The sequence below is a fragment of the Myiozetetes cayanensis genome, unplaced genomic scaffold (genome assembly GCF_022539395.1).
Source record: "Myiozetetes cayanensis isolate MyiCay16 unplaced genomic scaffold, myiCay2020 scf6-25, whole genome shotgun sequence".
Lineage (NCBI taxonomy): Eukaryota > Metazoa > Chordata > Aves > Passeriformes > Tyrannidae > Myiozetetes > Myiozetetes cayanensis.
Window position 1 is genome coordinate 48346650 of NW_026087853.1, and position 24283 is coordinate 48370932.

The following is a 24283-nucleotide window of genomic DNA, read 5'->3' on the forward strand; positions in this document are numbered from 1 at the left end:
TGAACTGCAGAACCTACTTCTGTTCTTACTGTGGTGTGAAGTCAGAAGTAGTTGGCGGCATCATTGAAAGCCTGTAGTCAGAATCTACCCACATGCATAGTTTTAATGCTTTAATAAAGATATGTACGTCCTGGAGGGGGAGGGGGCAGGCTTGAAGGAATTAATGTTTTAATAATACCCCAGCAAAAGCTCCTTAACTGCGAGGCGGCTGGGATGATGTGGTAAATTTCTCTTAGGATTCAGTGTCAGGACTCAGTGCAACGGCTTCTGAGATTTTCCAGTTTTCTTGTCTCTCTCTTTCCCTGTGTTGTGCAAGGGGAACTCTCGGGTTAGACAGACCTTGAGCTTTAGGGCATCTCCTGAAGGACAGTGGATGGTAAGTGCTGTTCTGTTTGTGAATGGTTTATAAAAGTCCTCCAAAAGACACAGTTACCTCAAATCAGAATGAGCAGAGAGGACCTAAATGTACCTAAATGAAAACAGGACTGGTAGATGTAAAAAGCAGCACAGAATGACAGCTGTACCCAACCTGTTAGCTAAGGCTCAGGTATATGTGAAGTGCAGTGGAAGGGAAAGACCTATATGGGATTTACAGGGCTGAATTGTTAGTATTCCTTATTATAATGAAGAATCTGAGCTACCTTTGTGCTGGGACCTTGAGCTAGAGTTAAATAAAAAATGGGGCAGATAAATCTATTTCTGGATTCTTAATGCATTGTAAGAGGAAAAGATGTTCGTTAGGCAAATCCTGGATGAACCTGGATCTACCTCTGGAGGTAAGAAATTTATCTTCTGAGAATGACAGCATAGAGACAGTGTGAGAAAAATAGTTTCTGGGAGAAACTAAAGTAGAAATCAAGTACATAATGCTGTATCAAGGACTACAAAGGGCTGTTCTAATTATGTACAAATTCAGATTATCAGCCTTTCTTCTATTGCTAAAAGACAGCTTGAGGTCTTCCTTATTTTTCCTTTTGGAGTAGAATTTTGTGAAGACAAGATCCAGCTGCAGTTGGTTTTGTTGTTTCTAATTTAGCACTTACCAGAGCCATGAGTGTTTCTTCTGGGTTTTTGTGCATTTAATCTCTACTTCCTCCAGACCGTAGGAATACTATTCCTTTACGTTCCCATTCTCATCAGGAGTTGCAGATGCTGTGGCTTGCCTAGGAGGTTGTCAGCTCTTCTGAAGTTCCTCACATGAGGATAAAGGTGTGTATCCTTCCTGTATAGAAGTACTTTACCAAAAATGCTCAAGCAACTAGAATGCTGCCGACACATAGTCCATAGTTGTCTTTGTAGCATCTAAAATGAAATTTAATCCCATTATGATTCTCAGTTCTTACTCGTGCATGTTTTATGTGGCAAATCAAGTGCGACTCAGACACCTGGATTTCTTTCAGTTTCGTGTCAGGTGGACTGTTGTGGCTCAGTGAAGAACAAGTGAAGGACGGGGCCCAAAGAAGTAAGAAAAACTAAATTCATTTAATCAGCTAAAAAGACAAACATTTATTATTTTGGGGGAGGGAAAAGGAAGATACCTAGATAATTATAGGGTTTTTTTACTCTTCCCTTGTAAAATTACTAATGGTGCAAATTCTTTAGACATCGGTTGTATCAAGTGTTTGCAGGCTTCATTTATTATCTACTAACCAAAATTAGCATTGTAGAACCAAAGCAATACCAAGCTTTTCTCCTACATTTCTGTTGAGAACACTGTATTTATTCAAGATTTTAGAAGCAAGTCTCTGGAAACCCCTGATTGCTTCAGAAAAGGATTCCCCTTTACACTATACAGCAGGCACTGAAACCATGATACAAAATTTATTTTCATGCTAGAATTGTTTTGCATAACATTGTGCATGCATTTTACTCAGTACTAAATTGCATACAATGCTGTTGGTTTGTTTCTTAAACTTTGAGACCATTTATACTTGAGTATTTTCCTGATTTTGTACTATAAGTCCCAGTTTTAAAATAACACCTCTTTTGTTTAAAATTCATACTGATTACTTAATATGAACAATTTATGAAGGGTCTTTACGGATCTATACATCAATAAAATACAACATAACCAGAGCTGGAAAATTACCCAGCTGTTACTGTCAGGTCCGAAGGAAGGTCCCATGTGTCACAAGCATGCCAACAAAAACAGACAGGAAAAAGTTTTTCTTATTTTTATACACTTCTAGTTGGATTAAAAGTTCTTGATTTCCATGTCGGTGTGATGAACTGTGAAGGCGTGGTCAATATGACCGATGACTGCCTGATTGCACTTTTTAAAACCATTACTCTGTATCTTGTATACAAAAAGAAGCGATCCATAGCAAAGAAATGTACAGTTTTATAATGTTTTACATTTTGGCTACAACAATGTATGTAAAAGTAAAGAGCTTTGAAAGAAAATATATAACTTTGCTTTTTTTTTTCTCCTTAATCATACATTTGCAGTGTTTCTTGTGTGTGTGTTGTTTTTTTTGTTTGTTTTGTTGTTTTGTTTTGTTGTTTTTTTTTTTCATTTTCATTTTTATCTTCATGCAATTCATGCTATGGAACAAAAAAATAGATTAAAAAAAAAAAAAAGATCTTCTACAGTTTTGTTACATTTTGGCCGTAGAAAAAGCCTGCATCTCTAGTACAACTCCAGAACCATGAAGAATCATCCATAAAACCTGCATGGAGCGAGTTAACTTTGTCCAAATGAGAAGGTCTTCTATGCCTGCACAGTTCCACACAGATGTTTATTAGCCATCAATGTTCATCTCCATCTTGCCTTGTCAGGTCACTCTGACTGCCTCTGTTGGCATATATTTAGCAATGACTGGACTTTCTTTGCAAAGATCTGCATGTAAAGAATACAATCAGTACTTGAGCTTCTTCCCTGTGCTTTTCACATCAAGCTCGGCATCTTAGTTTTAAAGGAAGGAGGAAAAGGTGAGATAGCTACATGCAGAGGCAGCCATATTCTTCTTCAACAGGATTTTTTTTTTCCATGCAGTCAGCCAGACTGAGACCTCTCTACAGTGTGTCTGAGTATTGCTTTCAGCTTACAACAGGTGCCCATGCAAAGTTTCATCCTACTGTGCTTGTTTGCTCAAACTCCTGCAGGGTTCCTATGGCTCAAAAATATCCTGAGAAAAGCAAAATCTTCCATCGTTGGCATGTTTCAGCATCGACTAAATGCCTAACCCATTCCATACAGAGCCAGTAGATCCACCATTAGCCAAAATAAGCACATACTAGCAGGATGCACCAGGAAGGAAACTATCTGGTGCATCTACCCTTCATCCTATGTACTGATACCATGCAGCACGTATGGCCCACCAGTACTACGCCAATGCCTGCCTATGTCATCTGAATGCTATTTAGGAGTGTTGTCACCTAGCATCAGTAGTAACACCGTTTCCAGCAGGTGCTACTGTGAGACATTGCATCTTCAGACTTAGTCACCTGGACTATATGCAACATGGCATAGGCTAATTGAAAATAAAGCTTTTTAGACCATTCTCTGCTACTGATCCATGCTACAAAATAGATGGGATGGGAGACCAAGAACGTCTCACTGGACTAGGAGAGCTGTAGGGCGCAGACACTGAGGATAATCCTATCGCTTTTCCACTTATGCCAGCTATGCTGTTAAGGCTCCGTGACATTTCGTAACCTTCATTTAAAAGAAAAATGCAAAGTACAGCATTGGATCAATGACAGAATGGACTAAGAATGAGGTCAACATTGTAGCCAGTTCAATAGCATCTGCATGCACTGACATGCCGAGAGTAGTATCGCTTGCAACGTGACTCAGAAGGCCGTTGAAATACAGAACAAGTTTAAAATATGTATTTTTTTTTAAAATCATCATTTCTCAGGGATGGTCAGGCTATGTAATTGATCCTACAGGCAGCAACATGGTTGTACCCTAAAAAAACAAAAGAGTCAGTGGGAGGGATTTTCTATGTCTCCATCATACACTCACACATACTTCTCCCTTCCACTTCATGCATTTTTACCTCAGGCAAAATTAAGGTTTCTGGTATCTTTGGGGGCAGGGTGGGGGAAAAGGCAGCATAGAATTTATTTTGTTGCTATAGAGATACTACTCCTTTGTTCTCAGCATTTAAAAAAAAAAGTAAACAAAAGATTGCATGCATTGTTTCCTCCCTCCCTCCCCCCACCTCGCTTCTTTTTCAGACATGCACGTAAACAGCTCAGCAAGTGTACAGAGAGTTGCACAAACTATGGATGAAATTCTGTTGGAACAACAATTAAGATGCTCTCAACGTGTTTCAAACAGGCCAACAATATGCTGACGTATATTACTCTTTAGCCAACCAGCCTCTGTTTCATTCAGTAACGAGAGGCGGTTGCAGTGCATCGTGAAAACCATACATTCCCCATCCCAAAGGATGTGCCATTTGGAGTGTTCTCCTGATCCACTGGAACCACCTGAACTCGCCCAGGCTGAATGAACACGGCCAATGCTTATCCAATACAGAATCAAGTAAAACGCTTTGCTACAAAGGTAAATTTTAGAGGATATACTTTCATATGAAAGTCTTGTGGTCCTACTATATCTGTTGATGATAAGCTTTAAACTTATAAATACGTACACTATCTATAACTGGCATTTACTATAACTATTGCCCATCATAAAATGGCACATGGGAATTCTATGCTCCATACTCAGTGTATGGTTACATCGTACAATCTTTGCAGTTTTAAAATATCGACTATATCATATACTATGTACAGTACACCAGTGGTAAACACTGATTTGAAGAGAGAGATTTCTTTTCCAAATTTCCTATTCGTTATCAACTTTAATGCATATAGATGTAACTCTAATTTTGGTTTGCACGGTTTCCTCACGTGACATTATTTAAACACAACAGCCTGTTTTAAGAAGGGAAGGGTTTTTTCTTATGATTTGATTTCTGTTGCTAAATAGATTATTCTGACCATTAGCAAAGTGAAATGAAGTTACTTCTGAGATATTCGTAGCTGTCAGAAGTCTGAGAAAGTAACTAATAATGATTTATTTATGAAAGGATTTTAGATGGATTATTTTCTAATTGTAAGATACCTGTGCCAACAGATGTTCATGCTTTTCTTTCTCTGTTGAACTAAGCAGTTATGAATACCTAAATAATTTTTTTTAATGCTCTGTTAAGGTAGCCGAATAATCATTTCGCATTTCTTGAGGATGTTTTTTGCTTTTCTGTTTTATCACTTCTGTCTGCCACCTCCAAGTCTGTGCTCCTCAGAGTCTGGCAAGATCTGTGAGCTTTCCAAGTGGCAAACCTTCATTGCTATGAAATGTTAATTGGTCTCTCCTTAGAGGACGGGCTAATTTATGGGCATAGTAGAGCATCCTCCACTAAAGCTTACTGCACCAGCTGGGGTGGAAGACTCGACTGCCTAGCATAGCTGCACGGGGTAGTTACAGCTCCTCAGGCTTTTCTTTCTGAAAGAAATAGGTTAGAAACTCCAAATGCAGACATCAGGTGGTGGTTTCCAGCCCAAACGTGCATCTCTACAGCAAGCGCACTATCGCGTGCTACAGCTACAGCTGACTTTCTCTTATGTATTCAAAACGGTTGCTAACTACATGGTCACAGGACCCCAGCTACATACCCTTTCTTATTCCTCCATCAGGCGGGCAGGGATATTCCCCGGTTGATAAGAGGAAGCAGGGTCCATATCTCTCCCGAGTGCCAGAGCGCGTAAAGGGCAGGCCCTCATCAGGCGTAATAGCCTGGTCTATGTGGGGACAGTCTTCGTTTGCCAGCGCCGCCTTGGCCACCTCACCATTCAGTTTCGAATCTTCAAACATATAAGCAGAAGGCTATTGAAACACTATGAACTGTTTATTAGAGTTCCAGCTGCAAATTAAGGGTTCACAGCTAAAGACTTCTATAGCGAAACTATAAAAGGTAGCACATCTGTCCTAGACACTGCGTTCATGTGCACTGCACCAAAATAAAATAAAGTCTGTTAAAGGGGGAGGAGAAACAAAAAGTGATCACGTTAGGTGTAACAGCAGCCACCTGTATGTCCGCACAGAGGGGCACTTTCAGAAACGGGCGTGCATTGGTTCCTAGTCCTGCGAGCAGAAGACTGCGGTTAGAAATCAGATTATGTTTTCGCATGACGTCGGATGGTGCATGAATGACCGGTTTGTCATGGAGCCTACTGTCACTCAGAGCTCTGGAGAGGCAGTGGACTGTGAGTTGTGTTTTAGAATTTGAGTATATTCTGTTTGTGCTGATTTGTACCCGTGTGCAATATTACTGAAGGGGAAATTCCTGCTCTTCCCCTCCCCAAAATTTACCGAGATGGTTCTATAGCATTTCCAGTATCAGTCATGCAGAATGGCTGTACACATTTTAGACACACAGAGTATGTTACGTATGGAAATACAACAGCAGAATGTGGATTTAAGAAAAAACAATCCATTTTCTGATGTTCTCCTTTGAAACACATACCGTATTTGCAATGCCAGCACAGGACACTACATACAGAAAACACTACAGCAGGCCACGAATTTGGAAACTAGATAGAGTAAAATTTACTCTTGGCTCTAAGTAATGAAAATAGGTTGTCGGATTTTCCCATTTTGCTCCACGCATTCCCATGAGGATAGACTGAGAATCATATGTTTTCTCTGTGTGACTGATTTTACATTTATAACACAATTTAAAGTGCTGTTTAGTGGAGTATTTGTTTTAGGGTTTTAAAGTGCAAATTAGTGTATTGAGAATATACTCGAAATATGGCACAGCTCGATATGAGTATTTTGGTTGAAGGGAGGAAAAACAGTCAGAATGTGCTTTCTGAAGCTCCACAAATGCTGAGATATGTTAACTGAGTGGTACTGGCAGCATCCTACACCTCGGTTGCACAATGCTTATTACCTAGACACTGTAAGGCAATGGGTGATTCTGCAAGTCTTTAAGGAAAGACAAACTCAACAGATAGACTTAATTTCAGTGCCTCTTCTAGATTCACATACTAGCTTGTTCTGAGCGCTACATAATACTGTCATTTATTTTTCAGTTATTTTGAAGCCAAGTAATAAAACAAACCCAAGGAAAAAAATACATTAGGTAGGGTTTGGAGAGATGATTCTGATCCTCTGATGGACAACAGAGATGAGTAGAAGGCAAAAGTGTTTTCAAGTTATATTTGTTGCTTTGCACACACACGTGCACACTCTCTCACACACACACATGTATATGACGTATCTATCAAACACTAGTAATTGCATTCTGTGCCCTTATCTTTCTTCTATTTAAATGTCACTGGCTTGTAACAACATAAACAGCCTTTTCTGCAGATCTCACCTCTGCCTCTTTTTTTTCTGCAGAATCAGCCAGTTATTTCCCCAGAGAGGGAGGTAGTAATGTTTTGTGAGCAATGAAATAATTAGGTGTCTCAATACATTAAAAAAAAGGGGTAGAAGCTATAGGTGCATTTTAATACTTGTGGACGCTAATTTCAATATGATTCTAAAGTCGTAAGGTTCCACTGAGTTGCAATTCCTTTCTGTTCATAATACTCACTGCTATTTAATACCACTCTGCACAAAAACTTGGCACGGCTGCCATAGTAACCATGACATTGCAGGTACTGAGCCGTTGATTTAAAAATCACTTAACTGTGTTTGGGGAGAGCTGCAGTCCTCTTGGGGATGAGGAAAGAACTGGGCTGCTTCATAAACCTCTACTGCTACAGGCTCATGGCTCTAATCCTGAAATGAGGGAGGCAGATGTGTCAGCAGAGCTCTGCACTGAAATCTCTGAGACACCCACTGCTACTCCTGAGCCCAGGTTTGCAAGCTAAATTGTTAGTGATGGAGGGGGAATTGGTCCGTTTTCAGTAGCTCAAAAGCTCTCCGAGCAGAGTGGTTGTGGGTCAGGCTGCTCACTGGTAACAGCCATTGATCCTTTTGGAAAGGAGCTTGCAGGCTCTGTTGTGCTTGAGTGGCAAGAATATTCACTTTCTTTGAATTAATTTCTTAAATTGCATTATAAATCTCTAGCAACTGGAGCTGGAACTTGCTCTTGCAGCCCCCTCAGGGTCCCTTCACACTGATGAATTTTTCTCTATGCTTGTTAAAGATCCACAGCCTTGTTATTTTATTTCTATTCAAGAGGAAGAGAACAGAGTAGCTGGAGATGTGGAAAAATTACTGAACTATCCTACTAATGTCCCTTGAACGTTACATGCATGGGCCATGCCTTAGGGTTCACATTCTGGATAGCAGTGCTAATCCATAATGACAATTTGGCTAAATATTTAGGAAGCAGAGAAATTACCAACACAGAAGATTGCATCTATTGCTGGTGTATATAAGTAAGTGTTAATAAGAGTAGCTGTGTTCCAAACCACTGGCTACAGCACCTAATTCTCTGGAGATAGGACTCAACAATCACTTGGTATTTAATATGTGATTAATCTGTTGTGGGAATAAAGAACACATCTCTGATGACATCAATACAATGAGGAGTTCTCATTGTTTTCATTAGCAGATCTACATGCTGAACAACTTTAGGAATAAGGTATAAAGATTGAATGAAATTACGTTATTTTAGTTTGATTTCCTCAAGTTTCCATTTGCATGTTTGCATTTCCCATGTTTTACCTTGTCTTTGAGAGAACTCTAGTTGAAGCAAAACTACTACAACCATTGATGTCTGGTGGCTACCAGTCTATTTATATAATGACAACTACTTCTAAGTGCTTGAAAGTTCTAGGGCTTGATTCTGGCCTGCCAAATTCACATGAGTCTTTTCATCCCTGCTAGCTGAATCTGAATTAGGCTTGTACAGCATTTTTTGTTCTTTAGGTTCTGTTCCATGAAGAAAAGTCAATATTCTCACCTCTGTCTTACAGATGGGTAAAACTACCATGCAGTGAAGTGACTTGCCTACTGCTAAGAGGTTATTTAAAACAACATTTTCTGACTCTCAGCTTGGCACCTTATCTCCCTAATTGTCATATCTGTGAATACTTAGTTAACTGCATCAACTTTAAACATTCTCTTGCAGAGATTTGGCTTAGAGGCTAAAGAAAGTATTCAGTATATTTCCCAGGTGAGTAATTTGTTTCTCAACTACCTTGTTGTGTGGATTCCACTTGGTTTTTGTCCTGTCTCATCCATCTCCACTTCCTATCTCTATCCTTTTTCACATCCAAATCCCTTGGGTGTTTCAATGCAAAACTCAGGAGAACTGTTGGATTTTGCATCAGTGTACTTTGCTAATTGTGGAGAAGCACAGTAGAGACTGCCCAGGTACCTGATGCTGCACGGCTCATCTCTTTTGTAATTTTTTTGCAAATTTTCTGCAAATGGTTGCAAACTGTCATAGTGGCTTTACCAGTGCTGCTGGTTTTGATTATAAGCCAGGGTTTGACACTGAATCTCCAGCTATTTGAACTGCATCTTATGTCCAGAGTATCAATGATATATTTATTTCCTCAATCTATGCTTGGAAATGTGTACTAGTACAGAAATGGTTCTTGTACTGGGAAAGTCACTGCAGTCCTCTTCCCTTAAGCAAACACTGCCATTCTTCAACAGCTGCTAAGAAGCAAGTTCCTGGTCTACCCTTCTCACTTCAGACATCATCAGAAATGAGGTGTGGGCCAGGGATGGTCGCAATTCACACTGTTTTCTCCTGGGGGTTGTAGGTTTGACTGAAACAGGGCAGAAACCCCACAATTCATAGCATGGTACCCATGTATAGTTACCCATGAGTCAGTATCAGACTACAAGGGCCATGACAGATTCTTTCACGTTATGCTAAAGAAGATGAGGTTTCTCAGCCCTAGATCAGAAACACAGCAATTAAGAGACATAGTGCTGGTTTATTTCGATTGCATTAGGTCACTGACAATCTCCTAGAGAAGAACAGAGACTATCTTTCTCCCAGCTGTCCTTGTTTAAAGATTGAAAGAGACAGAGAGTTTGAGTATCTACAACGTCCCTGAGCAGCCACTTGCCATTCTGCAAAGGCTCAGGTGACTTCAGGGCTCTGAGCCCTGTCATAAGATTAGGGGTTGACAGGCAGGAAGGAGGCAGGAGCAACTGAGTGCAAAGAAGGGCCAGAACTGAGAAAGTGAGTTGCTTGAGAGATGAAGATGTTGCTACTGGGGAAACCTTGTCTGAGTAAAGTTACATTCCACACCACTGCTCCATGTACACCTAAACATTAATCTACAACTTGTCTAGATCTCAACTGTGCTCTTATAGGCCTGATCCCAAACCTAGGATTAATGTCTGTGGCTAGTGCCACTCCTGATCAATTGAGAGTGTCCTTTGGTTCCAGTTCAGAACTTGAAGGTCATTTTCATTTGCTCACTTTAAACCTGTCACTAACCCTAGCACACACAGTAGCTGCCTGAAGTGTCTTATGAAGAAAGATCTCCACGAGGTCCGTAACAGCAGAGACCTTTAATCCAACTGGATCCCTGAAGAAAGAATTGGTATGTTGTCCTCTGAGTTAATTACCCTTGTGTTTTTAGTCCACTCACACTTTTCTGGTGATGTAGAAGGGCTGGTACCGTGGCAAACATTAGCTATGTCATATTATGCTGGCAATGGGAAACTCTTTTTGGTATGATGGCTTTCCTGGTCTCTAGGGCTAGTGACAGAAAGGTACAGGAACAGAGGTGTGCTCTAGCTTTTCTTAACTACAAGCCTATTAACTGGAAGTGGGAAGTAGAGGAGCACTGAGGCTGCTGAAGAACAGATTTTTTGTATGCCTTTATTCTAAAAAAAAAAAAAAAAAAGAAAAAAAAGAAAAGAAGTAAGGATTTTACATTCCTTTTTGCATCCTTGTTTTGCAGCATCGCTTTTGCCTGCCTAATACTTCTTGTGCTAAGCAAATGATTATGATTAAGTTAAGAGTACGAATCCAAGTATTTGGATTTATATTTACTTTGATTTGTGGAGGAGTTAAGAGCTGCTCATCATCTGAAAATATCTGCTGACTTTATATCCCTAGATTTCACCTTCCTAGTCAGCCAATTAGGAAAGTTACCCCACTGGACCTGTTGTTTGTGAACAGAGAAAAACTTGTTGGTGATATGATGTTTGGAAGCCATCTTGGGCATAGCAATCACAAAATGATAGAGTTTTTCATTCTTGGAGAGTAAGAAAGAGGGTCAGCAGGACTTGGTGCTGACTTGGTGCTACCTTGGACTTACAGAGCCAGACTTTGGCCTGTTTAGGAGACTGGCTGACAGAGTCCCTTGGGAGGCAATCCTGAAGGGCAGAGAAGTCAATAAGGAAATCCTAAAGGTGCAGGAGCAGGCTGTCCTTATGTGCTAAAAGACAAGCTGGTGAAAGAAGCTCAGCCTGGCAGAACAGAGAGCTTTGGCTGGAACTCAGAAAAGAAATGTGAGTTTATCACCTTTGGAAGAAGGGGAGGCCAACTCAGGAGGACTACAGGGATGTTGTGAGGTTATACAGGGAGAAAAAGAAGGGCCAAAGCCCAACTAGAACTTATCTGGCCAGTGTCATAAGAAACAATAAAAAAAAAAGTTTCCTATAAGTACATTACCCACAAAAGAAGGGCTAAGGAGAATCTCCATCCTTTATTGGGTGGGTGGAGAAACACAGTGACAAAGGATAAACTCCATAATGCTGCCTTTGCCTCAGTCTTTAATAGCAAGACCAGTTGTTCTCTGAGTACCAGTCCCCTGAACTGGAAGACAGGGACTGGAATGAAGCCCTCATATTGCCAGAGGAGATGGTAGGTGACCTGCTACACCACTTAGACACATGCAAGTCTGTGGGGCTGGTGGGATCCATCCAAGGGTACTGAGGGAGCTCATGGGTGTCCTCATGGACCCACTTTCCATCATTTCTCATCAGTCCTGGCTCACTAGAAGTTGTAAAATGTGATGCCCAGCTACAAGAATGGCTAGAAGAAAGATCCAGGGAATTACAGGCCTGTCAGTCTGACCTCAGTGCCCGGGAAGGTCATGGAGCAGATCATCCCTGAGTGCCATCATGTGGCACATACAAGACAACCAGGGGATCAGGCCCAGTCAGCCTAGGTTTAAGAAGGGTAGACCCTGTTTGACCAACCTCATCTTCTTCTATGACAAGGTGACTCACTCAGTGGATGAGGCAGAGGTTTTCCACAGTGCTCTCCTAGAGAAACTGGCTGCTCATGACTTGCACAGGTGCAGTCTTTGCTGGGTAAAAATCTGTCTGAACGGCTGGGCCCAGAGAGAGGTGGTTAATGGAGTTATACCAGTTGGTGGCTGGTCACTGGTGGTGTTTGCCAGGGCTTAGTGTTGGGGCCAGTGCTGTTCAATATCTTTCTCTGTGATCTGGATGAGGGATGAAGGGTATGCCCTTAGTTTGCTGGCAGTATCGAGTTGTAGCGCTGATCTGCTGGAGTTTAGGAAGGCTCTGCAGAGGGATCTGGACAGGCTGGATCGATGGGCCAAGGCTAATTGGATGAGGTTCAACAAGGCCTGCTGGGTCCTGCCCTTGGGTCACAACACCACCAGGTAGCACCACAGGCTGAAGGAAGAGTGACTGGAAAGCTGCCTGGTGGAAAAGGACCTGGGGATGCTGTTTGACAGCTGGCTGAACATGATCCAGCAGTGTGCCCAGGTGGCCAAGAAGACCAGTGGCATCTTGGCCTGGATCAGGAATAGTGTGGCCAGCAGGACCATTTGTACTCAGTAGTGGTGAGGCCACACCTCAAGTGCTGTGTCCAGTTCTGGGCCCCTCATGACAAGAAAGACACTGAGGTGCTGGAGCGTGTCCAGAGAAGGGCAGCAAGGCTGGGGAAGGGTCTGGAGCACAAGTCTGATGAGGAGCAGCTGAGGGAGCTAAGAGTGTTTAGCCTGAAACAAAGGAGGCTCAGAGGATCTCTGAAAACAGAGATTTGATATCTGTTGATCGCTGAAAACATCTGAAAGGAGGTTGTAGACAGGTAACAAGTAACAAGAAATAGGGCATGAGGAAATGGCCTCAAGTTGTGCCAGGGGAGGTTTAGATAAGATATTGGGAAACATTTCTTCACCAAAAGGGTTGCCCAGTATTGAAACAGGCTGTCCAGGGAAGTAGTTGAATCTCCATCCCTGGGGATATTTAAAAGCCATGTAGATGTGGCACTTAGGGCCATAGTTTAGTGGTGGACTTGGCAGTGTTGGGTTCATAGTTGGATTTGATGATCTTAGAGGTCTTTTTCAATCTACATGATTCTGTGATTCAGTGATTTCTCTCTGGGATGTTGCTTGGAAAGGAAATATTTACAGTTAAATTCCCAACTCTCTTGAGTCTCTTTAATTCAAATTTCACTTCTGTTAGCAAGTTGTTTCTCTTTTAGTTGCCTAGATAGTATTTGCTGCCCATTAATATTCATTGGCCAATCATCAATTGCATCACTCTAAATCACTCTTTTTTTTTATGATAGACTCCATCTAAACTCTGCTGTGCTTCTTCACTGATTAAGAGAGGGTCAGAGCATAATAACAAATCAGGTAGTAAAGGAACTTCACACTGAGAAAAATAGGCTTTTCTTGAGTTGGTACATGGCTATAGTGATTTCTGACTTCATATTGAATTTTCTGAGAATTAAGAATAAGAAATAAACTCCATGCTATCTCTCTAGAAAATGTTCAGTAATGCCCATCAACTATTTTTTACTGTTATTTTAACATAGTTTTTGGGGGTAAGTGGGAGAGATTGTAAACAAAATACTTTGCTCAGGACATCATTCAACGAAGTGAAATTATGTTTCTGTGCCAAACCATCTTTGGCTACAGAAATCAATTTTTATAGGCTCCAGAGCCTCATGCAGGATTAAGAAATGTGGATCCCATGGGTAGGGGCTTATTTTTGTTGTTGTTAAATCAGGTCCTTAGAGTGAAAGGGATGTATCTATATTAAATTAGAAAAAGAATTATGGAAAAGATATATTAAACCACAGACAAAGGATGATGAAATGATGAAATTATGACTTGGAGTGTATGGAAGGAAGTATAGCATAGAGAAGAACAGCATAGAAAACATGGGTTGAAAATGAACAGTTATATGTCGGCATGGGCATCACTGGTTTTCAAAATGGCAGTGAAAAAATCCTGCATTGGTAGGTTTGGGAGTTTTTTCTGCTGGAGAGTAATGAAAATTAATTTTTCTCATGCAGACTATCTGAAAAAAAAAGAAAGTAATTTAACTAAGTAGCTCTATTTTCATACCAAGTACTTACTCTTTGCATTAATACCTCGCATCAGGTTTTGTGTCACAAGCTCAGTGAAGTTACCTATAGTCTGTGACATTCCTTGTTCTTTTGCATTAAAGAACTGTATTGTAATCTCCTCGGCTGCCCAACATGGAGCTCAGGTTGATGGAAATTGGAGAAAAACTTCACAGAATAAAATGTGACACTCTGTAACATACACAAGTCGCAAGCAACGCACAATAATAACAAGTAAATGTTAACAAACAGAGCGAAAGAGAGAAAGAGAAAAAAGAGAGAAAATGTGAAGAACATGTAAAAGAATTAAGATTCCTATATAACAACTCAGTTTTAGTTACCCCAATATTCTAAGGCCATTAAAATAAATATCTTTATCTAGGTATCTTTATTAGTTTCCTGATTTTTATATTGCATATTTTGAAAGTTGCTACGAAGCTCTTCTGAGTAGATATCAGACTGATGGACTGTACACTGGCACGAGAGCAGAATTTAGTATGCTACATGAAGAACACAGAATCCTTCCAACCCAACCTACCTCTTCAACATTTACTCACCACCATGTTGACCTGGGTCCCTCCAGGAAGCCGTGTCCCCCAGGAAAGGCACTCCAGTGACGGTGGTGACCGTCTCTCCCAGTACTAACTTGGCCAACATAGTAACATCACTCCCAGAGAATATCACCCTTGAGAGGTACTACTTCTTGAAGTGAGGTGACAATATGTTGGCTGCCTACCTATTGGTACTATTGGTACTGCTAGAGAATTACAGGAGCTCTAGTGAAGTAAATCCAGTGCATCTTGCTATTACAGGCATTATTGGATATGCGCTTAAGGCAGTGCTGAGAACTGCTGCTCCTGGAAATGCTGCATTGCAAACAGCTCTGGAGGATCCTTCCTAGTTTTATCCTAACCCTTCTGGGGTTTCACTTGTACCTATCCTGAACTTCTGGGAGTCTCACTAAAACCATATTCTGTAGAGTGCAGAGGGTCATTGACAGGTCAGGTAGAGGTTGCAGGAAAATGCAGTCAGGTGAGTCATGTTACAATCTTATATTACTGCTCTGACTGAGGAATACAGTATGATGATCTGTACAGTATGGAAGGTGTCTGAGACATGGAATATGGATGAATACAAAGAACAATGACAGCAGGAATGGTACATTGCTTGTTATTTCACTTTGTGCCTATAAACAGACAAGCAAGTAGCCAAATGGCTCGGAGAAAACATCCAGCAAGTACAGTCTGAGAGGGATATAAGCAAGTGGACTGGGCACTTAATTGGCACCTCATACTCTATACCCTACACCCTTTTGCCCCTGGCCTTTTGTAGTAACAGGTAAGTCATCTACTCTGTTTAATTTTACTACAGCAGAGATGTACTTGTTGCACAGAGGGGCCTTTTCTTGTATCTCTCCTGCAAACACCAATCATACTTGTCAAGCAGAAGGAAGAGATGCCAAGAGTACCTCTTTTGTGTTCCAGGAATGCATTCTGCACCGGAGGGCATGGGAGCTGCAGTGGCAGGCATGTGCTTGAGAAAGAGGATTTACCATATTTACATCTGCTTTGTGCTGGGGGATTGTCACAGGTTGGCCTTATTTGGCTGCACTGCTTGTAGCTGTGTTTTCCCATGACTAAAAGTACCTTGTGCTCATTAAGTTATTAAGGCATGAAAAGTCCTAAATTTTATTCTTTAGTTCTGCAGTTGTTTTTCACACACTCAGCCCTGGCTCTGGCCCACAGGGTCTGTGTGGGGAGATTATCTAAATTTTAATTTTTTTTCCCACATCTCACCTAGTGCCAGAGACAAGCAGGAAACACAAAGCACTGTCCTTGGATTCATAACTCCTCCTTTTTGCTTTCAAATTACTTGGTATAGAGGATGTTATCTTTTACTCTAATTCTAAAGTAAACAAGCACCATAGTACAAATGACACCCACCAGTTGTATCCTACAGGAAATGACAGATGAATAATTGCACAACAAAGTATTATGTTACTTATAAATTCTGCTTTGCGTGTGACCCACAGCTTTGAGATTGCAGAAATGCCACATGGTGCAGGGTGCAAGGAGTAGATCCAAAGTGCTTCCACATCACTATAGGCATTTAACTGAGGATGTTAAGTTAGAGATGCAGTCACCTGCTATCTTTTATGGAGAAAGACACCCCCGTAGGACAATTCAGATCATAAATGAGCGAATTAGTGAGTCAGGCAGCTCTGAGGCTGCCTGATTCTTCTTCCAATATAAGGGGGACCTCAGGCAAATGCAACTTAAGTTAGATCTAAGAAGAACCGAGTGTTATTCCTTTTATTTTGAGCTGTTAACGCTTTCTCCATTAGATCCCAAGGACTCCATCATCAGTGATATCAAGAGGTGATCATTACCTCATTTGCTATTTTGAAGTGAGGAGTTTTGGATTTTTAAAGGCTAGGAAGGCTAAGTATAGTGAGCAAAGAAAAAAACATCTCCCTATTACCATTTCCACTGCCTTTTTTGTACTTTTAATGCCCAACACATTTAAACATCAGACTTTTTTTTTGAGCTCTAACAGACCTAAACTCTTAGCAGTTACTTTGCTGTCTACTGTTCATCTTACAAGAGGGTCAAAGGCTTTATGACACTAAAATTAGATGAAAATTTTTTTTTATAATGTTCAAAGACATTTGATCAGAGGATTTGCTTCCCCGTGGTTTGAAGGACCACCACAGTGACTACATACCTATGGCTTTAACAATTCTTTGCTATCCATAAAAGCCACTGAGGTTCACAGGGGAATGTTAGGCAGCACAATGGGCCTCTGACAAGAACTGCCAAGAGTTCCCAGCTCCCACTGAGCACTGGCACTAGAATTACCGTGCTCAGCACACTTCTGACGTTAGAACTGGTGTGTTGCACAAGGACTACAGGTTATTTGGGTTATGGTGACAGAAGGGATGAAAAATGAAGCCCTGAGAAAAGAGCAGCTCCTTCAGAAAGCATGAGTGATAAAGCTGGAATGGTAATTCCACGCTATTTTTTTAAAAGGAGATCAGCTCTCTCTCAGGAAATTGCATTGAAATAATAGGTTCCTAACATCACAGCTTGTTCCAGTTCATCTGACCACGGAGCACACTGGAGTCACTGCAACTATGTAGTCTCCCTCTGTCAGTGATAAACTTGAATTTACTTTTACTGTTCAGACATAGGGATAGTCTAGGAGTGGGCTATTGAAAATTGGGTTTGGGGCAGATAAGTAAAACAACCACACTTTTTTTTTTTTTTCTGAAGCTAGTCTGTATTAGTAATGACAGACATTTTCCCTCTCCTCTTAGCTGCCTGAATTCTAGTAATTTTTTTCCATATTTTACAGCTGTGCAATGAATAATACACTGTGAAAGAGGCTGCACAATATATTCATATGAAGATACAATATCCTTGGAGCACAGCTCAAGTGAAGCTGCATGCAGAGGGGATCAAAGAGGTGAGCAATTGTTATTTTGGCCATATTAAAGTCAATATAAACACTGTGTGTGCTGGTGTTATAAATATATATATATGCAAAGAAGAAAAGGCTGGGGTAGATCTCTGAACAAACCCCAAATAATCACCTGGGCTTATGTATTATGGATGTATTCTTAAGACCATTGCTCTGTGGCACCAGACAGTACTGTAGGCATCAAATGAAGTTATAAATTCCATTCATATTCTAAATTTCTTTTACAGTGTTGGAAAATCACATTCATTGCTTCATCCAGTGGCAACTTTAAAATGTAACCTTCAGTCAAACCTATCCTGCAGGTAAGCACACAGCTCACACAGAGAGTGACTGAGGAGCTCAGCAACACTTTTAAAATGAAACTGAGAGCTTTCCGTATTTGTTTTGCATGTTCTGAGGTTTTCTTACAAACTTGCAACTTAAAATATTTCACTGTGTACCGAATTAAATTACTTATATCTGTAGGACAGTGTGGGGACAGAAATCGGCCAAATTTAAGTGATTGAAATTGTCTTTTTCTGTCTTGCTTCTGTTCAAAGGAAATTTTATTTCACTTGGGTTTTTGGGGGGTTTGTTTGTTTGTTTGTTTATTTGTTTGGTTTTGGGTTTTTAACTTCTATTGTGATACTGACTTTAAAATACTCAGAAGTCTTTAGATAAAAGACACTGTAGCACAGCAGACTATGGTTGACTGATGCTTATTTAGTTATATTCAACTACCAACCTTGCCACAGACCTTTCAAGTAGTATTGGTCAGTTAAGTTAAGCCCTGTGTCAAATGAAAATACTGGAGATTACTTCCAGTTTCTCTTTGCTGTCAACTTAGCCTGTTGGGTATTTGATTGTAGTATAGTGGTTGACAAGTATAAAATGCTGCCAAAATGAAGCCCTGATCTTGAACAGGGCCTGTAAACAACACTGCAACAAGACAAAGTTAATAGTTTGACATGGAGATGGTGGAACTTGGTGCGTGTATGTTAAGTGAGGCGATACATGGTTCTCTAGAGTCTGAGATATCCCCAGGTCAAGGAGTTTTAGTCAGACTGGTCAGGTGAAATCTGCTCCCAGTTCCTCCGGGCACTATATAAGCAGCATCTGAAGGATTTATGGACACAGAAGCTGCCTTGAAGACAGTGTTTTGTACAGAGAAAAATCTCTGCTTTCTCAGTGCTGATTATGAAGGCCTGCCTGCAGCAGTAGCTCTGCCATTCTCTACTCTGAAGTGCCTTTCCTGCCTTCTGCTGCTTTCCCAGCCACCCATTCGTGGCATCAGATGGGATAGAAAGCAGGAAGGGTTGCTGCAGGAAGGTATGGTAGAACGAAACTCTGACATCCTTTATATCGAATTAAAATCGAGTGCTGTTAATTAAAGATACTCTCCTGCCAGGTGTAGATTAGCCCAGGACTGCACTGCTGGGAGTGTTGGGGACAATAAAAAAACCCTAATTCAAACCTACCAGAATTTAAATTCAAAGCATCTTTGCTTTGCCTGCAAATGACCATAGCATCATTGGCAGCAGCTGTGCAGCCTGTGGGCACAGTTCTGCTGTTTTTTATGTCTGTGCCAGCAAAGTGCTCCTCAGCCTGGGAGGAGGCACCAGGCTGTGGCTGTGCAGAGCTCATGTGGAGCCCCCTTGGCCCTGGCCCTGCGTGTACAGACTGAGAACAGATGTGAACTGCTGACTCGGTGCGTGAGGGGGCTGCAGAGAGACAGTCGTATGTGGAACTACTTCATACTCATCCCTGGTTTGTGAAGTGTTTAATCACTCCACCACAAATAATATATGGAACTAATGACTTCATGTGATGTCCTTTACACCTGAGCAGCTCAGCAGCTTTTTTTTTTTTTTTCAATAATGTATTAGATACAAATCACATGATCTTACGTGACCTAGACACTGTCGCACTGAAGCTTTACAGTTAAAAATTACAAGAAATATCTTGGACAACTCAGGCATTATTTTAGAAACGTTAGGCACCCATTTTGTGTTCTTAGTGCAATCATAACTTGTTGTTTACAGTTAGGTGCTGTTAACAAATCCAAATATTTTACAGTATGGGAAACACTGCTTGCAAGTCTCTGTTTTCATACAGTGTGCAGGTGATGGTTTCAGGAACAAAGTGCCTACGAATGCTTCATATTACAGAAGTAAAACTCAACATCCAAGGCAATGCAGATCTTGTTTTAACAGTTTGGTTCTGATCTTATAATTTTTTATTTTCTCCTGCACACATACAGACCTTTTCCTATCATGAAGCTAAAAGATGCAGGCAATATTTTTTGCTGCTAGTGGTGCATAATAATTTTCTGAAACAGATCTCCAGCTACAGTCTTACCGTTTTGTTAGCTGAAGTGTAAGTGTGCTTCGTTACTTCTTAAAATATATATGCTTGTATATGTATATAAAAATAATCTCTCTTAATTATTGCAGAAATAGATAAGATGCTGTTACTATCAATACTTCATGGATATTGTGGTAACAGCTGATTTTAGAGCCCTGGTGGTGGCAAAACAGTTCCACATTGAACCAAAATTACACGTATTCTCAGGATACCAGTGTGGAATTGCACTGAACTCGTAGAGTTCTTAGTCCTCTAGTTCCCAGAGAGGACCAGGGTGGGTAATGGAAGGAACTTTATAAGGTAAGGGATTTCTGAGCAGTCACTCTGTAGCTGACTGCTAAAGTACTCCAGAGTCTGGCATCTCTTGCAAATTACAATTGGGTAGTTGGCGTATTGCTCACAGTAGGAGACACAACAGTGTCGTGCCTTCTCTCCCTCTTCATGTGTGATGCCACAAAGACATCTACTTGTGAGGAATTTTGCTGCTTGGACATGAGTTGTGATAAGCATTTGCAACCTGAGGGGAATGGATGATAAAACCATCACTTAGGCGCCAAAGATACGATTGGTACAGTCTATCAGTCACGTGAATTGTGATTGGCCTGTTGCAATGGAATAGCCTTTAACAGAAACAAAATGAAAGCTATTTACCTTCTGAATGGATTTTACATAGTTGCACAAAAGGGAAAAGGAACAACAAAAGAAGGGAAAAGGGAATAGAAAAGAAGAGAAAGATTCCCACCAGCTCTTCCCCTCCAAAATTAGCATTGGCATTGGTGAAGTCACACACAAAGGAAAGTCTCACTTTCTTTGTGCTTCTCACAATGACATCAACATGCATGGCTATGAGATGACGAGAGAATACCTCACTCACAATGAGTAACAAATTAGAATTTTCTTCAAAGCAAAAAAAATGATAACACAAGACCATCATAGGTATATGCTAACTCTTTCAAAACATCTCTTTTGAACTATATGTCAGTTCAGATCATTTGGCTGGCGATCTGTCCTATCTAATACAACACAAGGGATATTCTGAATAGGCTGAAGAATGTCTACTTGGCTGGAACATCTGCCAAAAATAAAATTGGCCTTTTTTTCAACATGGTTATCTACTTTCAAATTATGCCATAGAATAAATAGTGATATTCCATGGGTAGAGGTAGATTATGGGGTTTAAATAATCAAACTGGAGCCCCGTAATTTTGTGTGCTATAAGAGGAGTCTCATAAAACTGAGATATTCCCATAATTAACCACTAGCCATGGGATATTATAATATATTCCATGGTGACTAGTATTTTTTCCATTTCCCTCCCCCCTCCCAGTAGAATTAGTATGGTTAATTTTACTCTGGTTTCACCTATTGCTAACACGAATCAGTATAATTAAAAATAAGAATACCATATCATGAGGCGATCACTGTTTAGGCCAAACCAGCCAGTAATGACCAGCCAGACCTTTTGCAGTTGGCCTTTGCTGCTAGAAGGTTGAAAGAGCTGTAACTCACCAACCCATACTTGCAAAAGGAGCATGTTACAGAAAATGTGGTTCAAAACTCTTCATAGTTCTAAATGCTAAATTCTAGTGGAATATTATAGAATAGATTGATTTGCATGCCATGGAATAAACATCCTTACATCTAGTCTTGTCTCAGAGTGAGTCATTTTGCATTAGTGTCAAGAATTTGAGCTGTTGTTCTACTTTGCAGTTAATCATCAGAAAGAGACGGGATTGTCTCATGAATATGCATGATGGTATAGTTGTCCCTTCAACTTACTAGGCACCTAGTTTCTGTAATGAGATGTACAATATCTGCCATTTAAAACAGCTGAAAGGTCCCAAATGGGAACAAATGAGAAAGCATCTGGCTGTTTCGAATTCCAGCCCTGTTTTGTCAGAAAACTCTGTAATTGCTGAGTACTTGGCTCCTACTCTGCTCTAGGAAGCATTCAGCTCTCAGGAGCCTCTGAAATGCATTACACAGTCCAGCAACACAGCTGTAGAACTCTCAAAATTCTTCCACTAGATGTAACAGCTTTTCAAAATATCTTGAGACTTGTATGCCCTTAACCAGGACCAAAGTTTGGGCTCCTAGAGCGTGCTCTCATCCTTAGTTTTGCTGATCAGCCTCCACTGTACCATTTGTCCCTGCAACCTAGACTTCACACATATTATTCACTGTGTGATGGTGGGACTAGAATGGATAAATGTGCTACCCATTGCTCTAAGAAAGCAGTCTGGCTGAATCTTAAATCACTACGCGGGATGGAGGTTAACGGTCAGATGGACATTCCTCTAAGAGGTTTCCTACCTGCTCTGTTAATTTCTAAAATTTCTTCTTGGGCCAGTGGGCAAGTGTCGCTCTGAGTACTGTGGTGTGGAGAGTTTACGACAGATTTACAATAATTGGGGGATCCCAGCTGGGGTGGCCTCGGGATATGCTTCTTTTTTTTCTTTGGTAGCTTCTGCTTAGCCATAGCTAAGGAGTAATACATTCCGAAATTGTTCACAATGACAGGGACAGGCATGGCAATGGTCAGCACACCAGCGAGAGCACAGAGGGCCCCCACCAGCATGCCTGACCAAGTCTGAGGATACATGTCTCCGTAGCCCAGGGTCGTCATGGTGACAACAGCCCACCAAAAGCCGATGGGGATATTTTTAAAGTGTGTGTGTTCACTGGCACTAGGGTCGTTTGGTTTAGCACCTATTCTCTCGGCATAATAGATCATCGTGGCAAAGATTAAGACGCCCAATGCCAAAAATATGATGAGCAGCAAGAATTCATTTGTGCTGGCACGGAGGGTGTGTCCCAAGACCCGCAACCCAACGAAGTGGCGGGTCAGCTTGAAAATTCGCAGGATTCGCACGAAACGGACTACGCGGAGGAAGCCCAGGACATCCTTAGCAGCTTTGGAAGACAGGCCACTGAGTCCAACCTCTAGATAGAAAGGCAGTATGGCCACAAAGTCAATGATGTTCAAAGAGTTTTTGATAAATTCCACCTTGTTTGGGCAGAAAGTGACTCTCATCAAGAACTCAAATGTAAACCAGACCACACAGACACCTTCGATGTAGGTGAGAAAGGCTTCAGTCTCTGCTTCCCTGTAGTGCCGCACCTGGGTGTCATTCCCGATGAATTCAGTTTCTGTCTTGTTCACAATGGGGTTAAATCTCTCGTGGGTCTCGAGGCAGAAGGTGGTGATGGAGACCAGAATGAAGAACAAGGAGGCAAATGCCACATACTGTGGAAAGAAAGATATGAGAGAAATATTAAACAGTAAGTTGACTACAGGGGCTTTGATTCTGAAACATCAGGGATAGACAAGGGCTGTATTAAAACTAAAGATAAGGCCAAGCCTGTGGGCTTAAGATGCCAAGTCTCACCTAGAAAGAGAGCCTAACATTCAAACTGGGAGGGAGAGAAGGATATAAGGACATGCTAAAATCCTTCCTATACAGATAGTACCTTACTGTAAATTGAAGCAAGCATTTCAATCTCAGAGCTTTGTTTGGGATTTAAGGTTAAGGACATATTGAAATTCTACTTTCCTGAATTTGGCCTTCTCTTACTTCCTTGTCTTAAAGACAGAGCACAGCTTCTGGGACAATCGCGACGCAAGACTTTTCCCAGCATTGTGTCAGTGGCTGCCTCCTGTTCCCAGCTGAGTGACTGTTGTGGTATTTCAGATCTCAGCAAGGGGCTAGTAAATACTAGGGGCAGTCTCAAGTGGGCCCTACAGCAAGGAGCAGAATCCTGTTTGGCATCATCAGACTTTCTTGTCAAATCCCGGGGACAGGCTGAGAACGGTCGTATCAAACTGAGCTCTCCTAAAGCAAACACCTCTGTTCTCAGTTCCCTTCTCCAGATCTTTTGGGAGTGGGGGACAGGGAGGGTAAGAAAGAGGTTTCAGGTAAGCCTACCAGCTGATCCCAAAGGAGACGGATCTATTGACTTTTACTAGGCATGGTTTTCTTGAAGAGATTCTCATTACAACATGAGCCTTGTATCAGAACTAGATGAATGCTTGTTTTAAAGGATGCCAGATTACAATTTGCTTCGGTTTCTGCTTTTCAGAGAATCATAGAATGGTTTGTATTGGAAGTGACTTAAAAAATGATCTAGTCCAATCTCCCTGCCATGAGGCAGGGACATCTTCAACTAGACCAGTTTTCTCAGTGCCCTATCCAACCTGGCCTTGAATGTGTCCAAGCAGGGGGTATTTTCCACCTCTCTGG

General features: G+C 41.1%; 1 protein-coding gene across 5 annotated transcripts in view; it reads right to left on the reverse strand.

Annotated features, from left to right (window-relative positions):
* KCNC1 (potassium voltage-gated channel subfamily C member 1) overlaps window positions 1-24283 on the reverse strand; it is a 127397-nt gene that overhangs the window by 15586 nt on the left and 87528 nt on the right. Inside the window, exons 2-4 of one of the 5 annotated variants that reach the window (XM_050335839.1) lie at window positions 22356-23289; window positions 5629-5817; window positions 1482-3128 (exon numbers count right to left, since the gene is read on the reverse strand). In XM_050335839.1, coding sequence (XP_050191796.1) covers window positions 3118-3128; window positions 5629-5817; window positions 22356-23289 — 1134 coding nt within the window. In that variant the 3' untranslated portion in view covers window positions 1482-3117. Of the gene's footprint in view, window positions 1-1481; window positions 3659-5628; window positions 5818-22355; window positions 23290-24283 lie in introns of those variants that run through there. The other 4 variants (XM_050335837.1, XM_050335838.1, XM_050335841.1 and 1 more) reach the window with 4 other exon arrangements.